Here is a 10,828-nt window from a genome sequence, read left to right as displayed (position 1 = left end):
CACTCGGCCACCTCGTCTTATGGACTGCCATACACATATTGGTGCCATCTTATAATAGACAATCATCATACTGGTTACAGATAATCGTGTTACCATAATAAATATTTATTTTAATGCTCTCAAACACACGTGAACTGACTGAGCCTTGTATTTTTCCTTTTTACCGTTCGCAACAGCTAACAGCTAGCTTTGCTACCACATTCGGATGCGCCTTTATTTCCGGCATTACGGTTGTTACGTATGGACACACGCGCCGCCGTCGCAGCAGCAGAACGGTAGCAACCGTGTTGTTGTGATTTTTCTGATGGAGATCCAGAAATCCGGACTAGAAGCGTCGTGTTAATCTTGCCGTCGAGGCCCGTGTGAACATCCCGGGGCAGGTGTGCCACTGACCGGCAGAATAATGCAGGTATTGTCTGCGCTTCCAGCCGTGCGGGCTGCGGGGTTAGCATCGCGATAGCAATGTAGGCGATGTTAGCTGGGACCGAAATAGCCAGCCCTCGAGGATACAGCCTGCTCCGGTGCTCCGGACCCGCTTTGTGTACACTAGTCGGACCGTCTGCAGCTCCTCGGGAATGCATCTCTCCAAGAAATGCTCCGTCTTCAAAGTGGTGCTGAGTGCTCTGCTGATAGTGGCGCTCCTGCAGCTCATATACCTGTCCTTCTTGTCCAAGTTTCACGGTAAGCAGCAGCGGTACCGGTACTCCGAGCTCTTTGGAGGCTCCGGGGGCAAGAGGAATGGCCACCCCGAGAAGAACTCGCGGAAGGAGCGCCTGAGGTACTCGCTGTCCACCGGTGGGATCTTTGACCACAGCGGTCAGTACCGGGTGTACAAGAACTTGATCAAAAGTGATTTCACCACAAATCATAAACCGGGAACCGACCCCGGCTCCAATGTCCTGGCTTTGGCCACACACACAACCATCAACAACCTGCATCACCTGGACTCCCTCCTGGAACGGTGGCACAACCCCCTCTCGGTGGCCATATTCGCACAGGGGCAAGATGTCAAGTTTGCCACAGCTCTGGTCTATGCACTCAGCTTCTTCTGTCCCCAGATCCAGTCCCTGGTGGACTTCCACCTGGTCTGCCTCTCCGGAGAGATGGCCAGCTTCCCCGAGCAGGACCGTGAGCACTTTGCCGGGCTGGAGGACTGCGCCTCCGTGTTCTCCAGACTGGAGTCCCACAGGGATAAATCCCAGAACTACGCCATCAGTGGAAACGTCTCCTACCCCAACAACCTGCTTCGGAACGTCGCCCGGGGCGGCACCGAGTCCTCCTACATCCTGGTCATCGACATCGACATGATGCCGAGCGCCGACCTGTACCAGCAGTTCCTGGCCATGATCATGAGTGAACCGGTGAGCGATCAGGTGTTTGTGTTGCCTGCCTTCGAGATCCGCCACGCCCGGAAGATGCCCGCCAACAAGGCCGAGTTGGTTCAGCTCTACCAGGTCGGTGAGGTCCGGCCCTTTTACGAGGAGCTGTGTCCTCGCTGTCAGGCCCCCACCAACTACTCGCAGTGGGTCAACAGCCACGTCAGGGGGGCGAGCAACCTGGAGGTCGCCTACAGGCTCACCTGGGTGGACCCCTGGGAGCCTTTCTACATCGGGCCCCACACTGTGCCCCTCTATGACGAGAACTTCAAGCAATATGGCTTCAATCGTATCAGCCAGGTTTGCAGAATTTCATCTATTTTTTTTGTCCAGTTTGAATGTAATCGAATGCATTGGGGAGTAAGGACATGCAAAAACATAAGATCCAGTGTTCTTTGACCCACAGGGAGTAAAGGTCAGGTTATCTTGGCCTCTGCTGCTGTCACCTTTCTACTAATCTCCTCTATCCTCTGCACAGTCTATCATTCTCACCCTCCGTGTCTCCCCCCCCCAGGCCTGCGAGCTCCATGTGGCCGGATTCAGGTTCTCGGTGCTGAGCTCGGCCTTCGTGGTGCACCGGGGCTTCAAGATCCAGGGGGAGTTCCACGCCAAGAAGGACGAGGAGAACAAACGGAACCGCGTTCTGTTTCGCAGCTTCAAAGAGGGCCTGAAAACCAAATACCCGTCCTCCAACCGGCGGTGCTGAGGCGAGATCATACATCCTGCCTCCGTTAGTCTCTGAAGAAATCAGTGTTCTGCTGAAATGATCGACTTCCATGTTTCTTCTTTGGCTTCCAGTCAGACTCTCTCTCTCTGCCTGAAACGTCCTAGTTTTTTCTTTGATTTCTCGTGATGCCGGCACTGAAGGAGTTTAATGGAATCCAACGCTTGGGTTTGTTTCAAGTCTCTCTTAAAGTGAGCAGCAGAGAAATGTTCCCCTGGAGGTTTCAGAGAGAGCGCCCTGCTTGCTGGGACTGAAAGACAGAAATGATCATTCAAGATGGGAAAAAACTGACTCTGAATCAAACGCAAATCCAAAATCTAGATGCCATATGATCGACATTAATATCAAAGCACATGCGGTACATTTTTACGTACTGAAATAGACACAAATGTAACTGCAAGTCTTATTCACTCAAATAGACATCCTGATGAACAAAAACATCCACATTTTAGAGTACGTACTGTAATATGAAGTTAAAGGCTCTACATTTCATGGAAAGGCTGTTTATCCAAGATCAACTGAAATCACATTAGTTCTCTCCTTTTGCTGTCAAAGGTAAAAGTCATAGTTACAGTTTTTTATTATTTAAAATGAGGAAAAAATGTCTTTCTATCCCCAAAATAGGGAGATCCCAGCTGAGAGATCCAATATTGCTATCTGCAAATATGGTTTAAAAGGAAAACAAAATATATATAATTCTTCCTTTTGGGGTTTTGAATACAGTAGTCAGGCTGCATTATTTAAATTTTAGTTGGACTTTAAATTCTGGCAGGATGTCCACAAAAGTCTAGCTTGGTTCCAGATATTTTCAGCTTTTCAATAATAATAAAGTGGAGGAGAAAAAAAGACGATTCAGTCTGATTATCTGGTTGAACACAAACCCAGTTTTTCCCCACAATCGTACCACTGTGTTTTCAGTTTGAATGTTCGACACGGCGTTCAAAGGAAACATCAATCAATGACCACCAGATGGCAACAGGCACTTGATCTTTCAGTGCTTCAGCCTGAAGTGAACGTGAGGATCACTAAAGCAGGGAGATTAAACCACGCTAGTGTTGTCCGGCGCTCAGGGGGACGCATGTCTCTGTATCACAGGACCCTGTGAGAGCTCGTTGTTGCCAAAAACTGTCTGAAGAGATTACTCACAAGTGTAGACAACAAAGCACGGGGAAACGTTACATGTTATGACACTACGATGTTGCCAACACTGTGGAAAACTACTGTATTATAACAGGGATGATGTGATGATAATTATGAGATTATTAAGTATATGATGGGGCTACAGGTAGAAATGTAACATGCAGAAAAACACAATCAAAATGTAAACCAAACTAGAGCAGTCTGTGGAAATGAAAAACACCACTATAGTTTATCCAATCATGACTCCGTAGCACATACAGTATTACACACAAACCACTCCTCTCACATAAACCGCATATGTACTGCAAAGTATGCATTTAAGATGTTTGGTTACTTTTAGGTGTTAAGTTCATGTGTAATTGTTGATTTCAGAGAACACTTGTAGTGTTTAAGATATATTTATTGTGATTATTTTTTTATTTTAATGACCCTAAGCAGGAAAACTGTAGCACGAAAATTGTGTTTGGTGCGAAAAACGACGTTTGCTGTGGAACTTTTACTGCTTTACGACCACTATAAATCATCTTTATTCTGTATTTTTGGAGCGAGATCAATTTAGACATATTACTTGTGTGATGACGTGATGTGGTGATTTATTTCTCATACATTTTCTTTTGTATTTATTTCACAAAATATAATGCCTGATTTGTATTGTTGGAATTTCTATTAAACCTACAACTTTTATCTGACATTGATTGTTTTAGTAAATATTATACCAGATACAGTCTGAACAATATTTTTCAAGTCACCAGAAAAGATCTTTGAGCACTTGGAAATGCACAAATGCAATCAATTAACTGCACCAGCGTGATTTTAGAGGACGAGTAATGTCTTAAGTGTTTCTGGAATCATCACTTAAATAGATGGTGTAGAAGCTGAAGGCAGGACGGGCCAAGAACTAGAGATTAATGTCAAGAAAACACATTTCTAACACACAACACAGCAGTTCTCACTCATTTGAGCTCAACTTGTGTCCAAAGTCATGTAGGAATTTGTAGCATCTCCGTAGCGGGTCATTCACCACGTGAAAAACTACAAGATATCAGCGGGAGTATCGTTAACCAAGCACTTGACAGGGTTGACATTAACCTGTGGTGTAACGTGGCTTAAGATAGGGCTTTAAAGGCATCCCTGCACCAACAGCATTAGCATGATTACAGGGTGAGTCAGGCTAACATCCAGTTAAAAGCTCCTATTTAGTAATTAAGACCTGTATTAAAGTGAACTTCATCGAGTCTCCTGTTTGAAATTAATTTCAGCTGAACAGCGACACCACCCAAGAAGCCTCCTAATCTGATGGACGTTCATGATATCCTATTTAAAGTCCCTCTAACAAACTTTTTAGAAAGTTGACTTATAAAAAAACATCGATATCGGTTATGTAGCTTTAAAGTTGGGGTTGATCGGTGAACTGGCCATCTGTCGGTGAAGTAGAGCACGTGTGACATTTGGCACTCGTCGACTGTCCGAGGCACTGTGGCATTTTGTGGCTAAGCCTGCATTACCGGGCTCCATAATGAGCCGGGCATGCGAGAGCTAGCTGCACGCAACGCCGTGCTTTGGCTTTGGATGGGCTTTCATTGAGCGCACCTAATCACCGTCCCACCTGATGGAGCTGTGTGTCGTTTGCAAAATATCTGGCACTTTTGCTTTCTGGTTGATTTATCCCTCTCCGAAAGATCTTACTTTAACATACAAGGACAATTCTTTTACACATATTTTTGAGGAAGATTATTCATGCATCTATAACGTTTTGTCTCTTCTGACTTTTTCTAATAAAATGTGTTATTTTCCTGCATAAATAAGCTACTATTACTACGCATGCTGCGTCCCCACGGTGGTCATTTTCTCCTCCCCATCTCCCCCTGTCCTGGGTGTTAATAATGTGGCAGAAGGTGCAGAAATGTTAGGAGGGGGGGGTGGCTTGTGGATCAGGAGAGGCAGGTTTGGTGAGGTAAAGTGGGGTTATATCGACAGCTTTGGGGAGTGGAGGCTTATTTGGGTCAGAGAGCTTTACGACATAAGCAATTAGGGCTGCCCTCTCTTGTGTACGCTAGCAGGAGGGAGGCCTCCCGCCATCTAGATTAGCCGCCCTGCTAAGGCCAGGAGAGCTCCGCGGATTCTGGACGGTGGAGGGAACCAGCTGGAGGGCGAGATGAGCAGGCGGTGGGGGGTTCCTCGGGGAGGGAGGGAGGAGAGGGCGAGGGCAACGAGAGCGAGGGGTCAGCATTCAGGCGCTGTAGACATGCGGGGGCCGTTGTGGGTCAGTGAATGGGTGAGAAATGTCAATGACCCACGCCGATGAAAGGAAATCGCAAAATGAAACAAATTGGGTTGTTTGTCCACTGTAGCATGTTTAACAGCAGCTTGAATGGAAAAGGACCATAGGGGATGTTTATGCCACTCGGCTTAGCATCAGTGATTTCTGCTAATGAGCCACTTGACTGGAAGGATTTGCAAGTGATTAGGCCAAATGGTTTAGAGGAATGGTTGAAGAGATCTTTACACTTACTGAATGAATATGTTAACCGTTAAGAAGACTTAGAATAAACTATATCAGAATGTTGACTTGTGTATTTGCCGCGCAAGAGTTGTATGTCAGCTCTGTGACAAACGTCACATAAGAAGAGGTTTAGACAATAATGCAAAGGTAAAAACCCACATTTTACTGTCCTGACAGGGAGGGGAAAACAGTCCAATTCATGATCAATTAATGTGTTGAATGATCAATAAATGGAATAGAAAACAGTGGAAAATACCTAAAACATTTCTCCTAAATGATTGTGTCCAATCAACCATCCAAAACTAGATAACAACGATAGATAGGCAGCAAATAGTCACACCTGATTGATAAATAGTTCCAGCATTATCATTTTTAAATGTGAGAACTGCATGTCGTAACAAATAATATATAAGAAGATGTTGAATTCATAATGATATATACAGCAGAATAAAGAAGCAAATCCTCACATTTAATAGCTGGTTCCCCACATTTCTCCATCCATACAACCTCCCTTTATAAAACCCCCTCCTCTCTTCCTCATACATGTGAAGCGTACTCCAGTACACGCTAATTACATGCAGTTTGTAGCAGCACGTCTCCCTCTCAGATGCAACCATCCGTTTCACTTAAACAAGTGGAGGCTTAACCGCCTCCAATGCCAGCTTTGGGAGAAGTTTACCTGTCCGCTTACTGGGGGAAAAAGCCTCTCAGGCAGAGGGCGAGTGTATCACTCTGCCTCTAAACCTGGTGTTCTTGGACGCCCAGGCTGCCCGCATTTTAAATGTATCCCGCTAAAGCCAGACTATCCGGGCTGGAGGACAGAAGTAATGAGACGTGACACTGCCCCGGGGAAAGAAAAGGAGGCCTAACAGATATAGGTAATCCTTCTCACCAAGCTCTTAGCCTCCCACCCCTGCTGTCACATGAACCCAGCGGGTAAAAGACACAATAGACAGAAGAGCAGAAGAATATACACAACCAACACACACTCAGGTGAAGTCCATTAAAAGTCATCCACATGTGCATCTATATACGATACATAAAACTTACTAAAACACGAGCTTCATGTTCCAGGAGCTGCCACACAGCTCACCACTGTGACTTAATTCTGCATCAATCGATCAGTGCCGTGTATTAACAGATGATGGAAGCTATGATACAATTACCCCAGTGTTTACACAACATAACCATGTGTATGCCAACAATGTCTCAAAGATTACCTGAAGGATTTCAGCCTACGACCGCGACGGAGAAACTCATCAAATATGGATTTTCCTGACTTAAATTACAAATAAAAAGTCTGAGAGGTAGCGCTAAAGATTCAAATTAACTGGTTATACTATAAAGAAGCTGCCTCGATATCAACCGTAACCTGGCACCTGCTCTAGTTAATATCCTTAATAAAGCAGTTGCAACGCAGGAGATTAAGTCGGGTTTATATGACAGATTAAATTTTAGTTGAGCGGTCAGCCCTTGTATCAAAGGATCACACAACATGACAAAATCAATATAAGCTCGGAGCGAGGGTGACTGTTGGTTTTCACTACTACTGTGTGAGTTTTCTTCCTGCCATGAAGTCTCTGTATAAGATATGTGCAGGCCTATGGCTAATATACGTATATCCTGGACCAATGACTCATTTTAACTTTGAATATGTGTGTTAAGGCTGGAAAAGCAACAGAATTACACTATTTTTTTGCATGAAATGTCCCAGAATGTAAGTAAATAGAGGAGCAGAAGTCTCTTAAAGTTGCAGTTTGTTGTCATTATGCAAAAACATAATGGAAGGGGTTTGATTACACTCATTTCACTTTATATTATATAATGTTTACACTTATTCTGTCAAGTGCTTGACCACGCTGTTTCCAGCTTCCATGTGAGAGATGATCCTCTCATTATGACACGTGTTGACAGAGGCTCCATCCCCCCCATGTTGTCAGACACGAGACTATAGAAAACAAACAGAGCGACCACCGTAGGCGTACGTGTCATAGCCCGACCCCTCCTCACAGAGAGGTCACCAACGGGCACAGTTTTCCTCCGTTTGCCTCGCTATAATGGGCCTGCATGCGTGGTGGTTTAGTAAGGAAAATATCCTGAGTTGTGACACCAAACAATGATTTTTGTTTGATGATTTTCCACTTCTTTTACTGAGGAAATTCAGAGAGATTTTTCTAATTATGGAAATGCACAAATTACATTCAATTGAGCACACAAGGTGTGTCCCTAAATGTTTATAAAGTGCTTGTCCAGCCAGTACAAGGTGGTTTAAATAGGCCCAGCTCTTGTGATCATCAGGTTTGCACTCAGGATTTCCACTCGAGGGAGAAAATGCACTTTACCGCGTCTTCCCCCACCCCAACTAAGAAACTATTGTTTTGGCCCCAAATCCTCGCAAACAATTGTAACACAAAATACTCAGAGGGGAAACACGGCGCTCTGAGCTTTGTGGGGCTCGACACGCCCACGCAGACACGTACCCTTATCTTACAATCCCATGTTCCCGCCTTCCTCCGCAACGTCCCTCTAAAAAGACAAATCATCCTCCCGGTCGCGCCTTCCTCTGCTCGCCGCACACAGAGGGCGAGGACGGGCGGGCCGGGCCGAGAGGATCAGGGGGACGTAAGTCACCAAAGCAGGAATTAATGAGCATTATAGTATTAGGTAAGAATAAGTCCCACCTTAAATCCTTCAGGATTCCTAAACAACTCCAGTAACACCTGCTGCCATTGATGATGGAGGGAAGCAGAGGTAAAGGAGGGTTATATGATGAGGCAATATCAGGAAATATTCAACCTCAACACAGTTTTTACAACATTTGTCTGGAATCAAATAACAAATATACTTGTTTTATCATTTAAAAAAAAGACATTATTGCAAACTCATGTATAGTTTATATACTATATGACGGTTATGCCATTTCATATCAGAAGCTCAGTTGAACTAACAATAATGAAAACTTCATACTAATTAAATGTGGAAGTACTGGAAGTACTTTAGTAAAGACACAAGATTAAATCTGCAGTACTATCAGTTAAAATGCATATTAGGTTTTAGTTTAGTTACCTACAACTTGGCAAATATAAAGAGGGTGGCAACTGAAACCCACAAATTAAGCTTTATTTGTTTTTATTCTATATAATAAGCAGCAGTTCCTTTCACTCCTAGTTAAATAAGTTAAACGCCACGTTTAAATGAACTAAATGTACAGAAAAAGCACCTTTAAGCAGACGGAAATTGAATAGTTACTTGGTCACATTTCTATTATTTCCCACATCTGATTCTTTCAAACGAACTTTAAAGCGTTTCCAGGGTTTTCAAGCGTCCCATGTTACTCAGCCTGTTCAAACAAACCCACTACAAATCAGACAAGACACCATATAAGCCAATGGAGCGGCGATTTGCCGGGCTATTTTTTAAAGGCTTAAATTAGAGTTTGCCAGCTAACCGTGAGCTTGCGGTAAGCTGATCCTTCAACAGCGAGCATGATACCGTCTGGGGGCGGTTCGCTGGGAGGGAGCGGCTACCCCGATCCACGAGCTGACGGTACCTGGAAGGGACATCTCGTTACACGAATGATCTCCAGACAGCTTTCCGCTTCACACCTTGGGGTGTAAAAGAGCTTTTTGCTGTGACTCGCTTATTAATTAAAGTTAATGGGGTCACGTGATGCAAGATCACGGACTTTGAAGGACCTTCTGGGTTCCTACATTCTGAACAACCTGAAGGAAATTGACAACTTAATATCCCTAACAAGTCGTCATTATTACCTGATCCTCCTCCTGATATCTACTGTTAAACAGTCTGAACTGAGTCGCTTTAGGGAAACAGCCTTCTAGTGACTTTAAATCAAATATACTACCTATCCACACTCTGATTTCTGACATCACCGCTACTGCCTTAATTTGGTTTGGTTAAATTGAGAAAACAAGTTATTTTAATGTCAATTTGGGCTATGGAAAATTGTGAAAAACTATTACAAACTAATTGTCAGTGGCAGCCCTGGGTGTTGCAGTTGGACAAAACGAATACTTCTAAACTCACAAGCTTTCTCGCACAAGATCTCTGCAAGCTGATAGAGCTTTTTTTTTTATTAACGCTGACAATATGCTTCTTTATTCCCTTAATTTATATTCATGCTTTATAAATATTCAAATATCTGATTTAGCTGGCCCATATTTGGTTTTAATGTTTTAATGAAATGCCCCTTCAGTATTTGCTGAAAATGCAGCCCACATTTACTTTATATCACCTGTGTCTATTGAATGAAGAGATCTAGCCCTCTCTCACTCCACGGCGACGGACGGGGAAGCAATCTTTGTCGTTTGTTTGGCGAGTGCCCCCGGTGTGAGCCGAGAGGTAAAGCTAACACACAGTATGTTGAGGACGAGGGGAGGGGAGGACGCAGGGGGTATAGACCTGTCTGAGAGGATACTGCTATTGAGTTGCAAATGAGCTTGTAATTAGCCCTTACACATTTGCCTGGGGGGGAATTAGTGTGTGTGTGTGTGTGTGTGCGTGTGTCATTGTGTGTTTTTTAACCCATTTTCCTTAGAATAGGGGTCAACAGTGATAAGCAGATAATACTAATTACTTCTCCTCCCAATTGCTTGTTAATTGTGCTTGGTGTGGATTTATACAGCATGGTAATACCCCCCATTCCACACACACACACACACACACACACACACACACACACACACACACACACACACACACACACACACACACACACACACACACACATGCCCCCCCTTTCTGCCTGCAAAATCAACAGGTCATTTTTTTAAGCAGGAGGCTTCTGTTTAAGCCGCTAATTAATTATGCCGAGTATGGTGCCGCAATCTATAGGTCCAGCCAGGGAGGCAGTGTGTGTGTTTTTCTTCAATAAAACACAATACAGGGGTTCATAACTACTTTGTGATAGTTTAAATGGCAACAAAAGCACTTAAAATCACTTTATAGGGACACAGGAACTTGGATTCTATAAACTCATAAAAGCTGTGTCCCAGTTCAGGGACTGGATCCCCCTCCATATGGGGAATAGTCCAGCCTTCAGACCCGGTGTGCCGTGTTCCTTCCACA

General features: G+C 44.2%; 1 protein-coding gene across 1 annotated transcript; it reads left to right on the top strand.

Annotated features, from left to right (window-relative positions):
* The first annotated feature begins 257 nt into the window (after positions 1 to 257).
* b4gat1 (beta-1,4-glucuronyltransferase 1) lies at positions 258 to 3,910 on the top strand. Its single transcript, XM_084003118.1, has 2 exons — positions 258 to 1,676; positions 1,891 to 3,910. Exons 1-2 carry the CDS (start codon positions 576 to 578, stop codon positions 2,080 to 2,082), a joined length of 1,293 nt encoding a protein of 430 aa, XP_083859244.1. The 5' UTR covers positions 258 to 575; the 3' UTR covers positions 2,083 to 3,910.
* Positions 3,911 to 10,828: the final 6,918 nt, after the last annotated feature.

Source organism: Eutrigla gurnardus (assembly GCF_963514095.1).
Source record: "Eutrigla gurnardus genome assembly, chromosome: 23".
Lineage (NCBI taxonomy): Eukaryota > Metazoa > Chordata > Actinopteri > Perciformes > Triglidae > Eutrigla > Eutrigla gurnardus.
This window is presented reverse-complemented; position numbering and strand designations above follow the sequence as displayed.

What these genes read in the sequence shown, in the direction of transcription:
- b4gat1 (XM_084003118.1), top strand. Translation starts at nt 576, where the DNA reads ATGCATCTCTCCAAGAAATGCTCCGTCTTCAAAGTGGTGCTGAGTGCT. An exon ending in GCTTCAATCGTATCAGCCAG is followed by an intron (nt 1,677 to 1,890) that starts GTTTGCAGAATT and finishes TCCCCCCCCCAG; the next exon opens with GCCTGCGAGCTCCATGTGGC.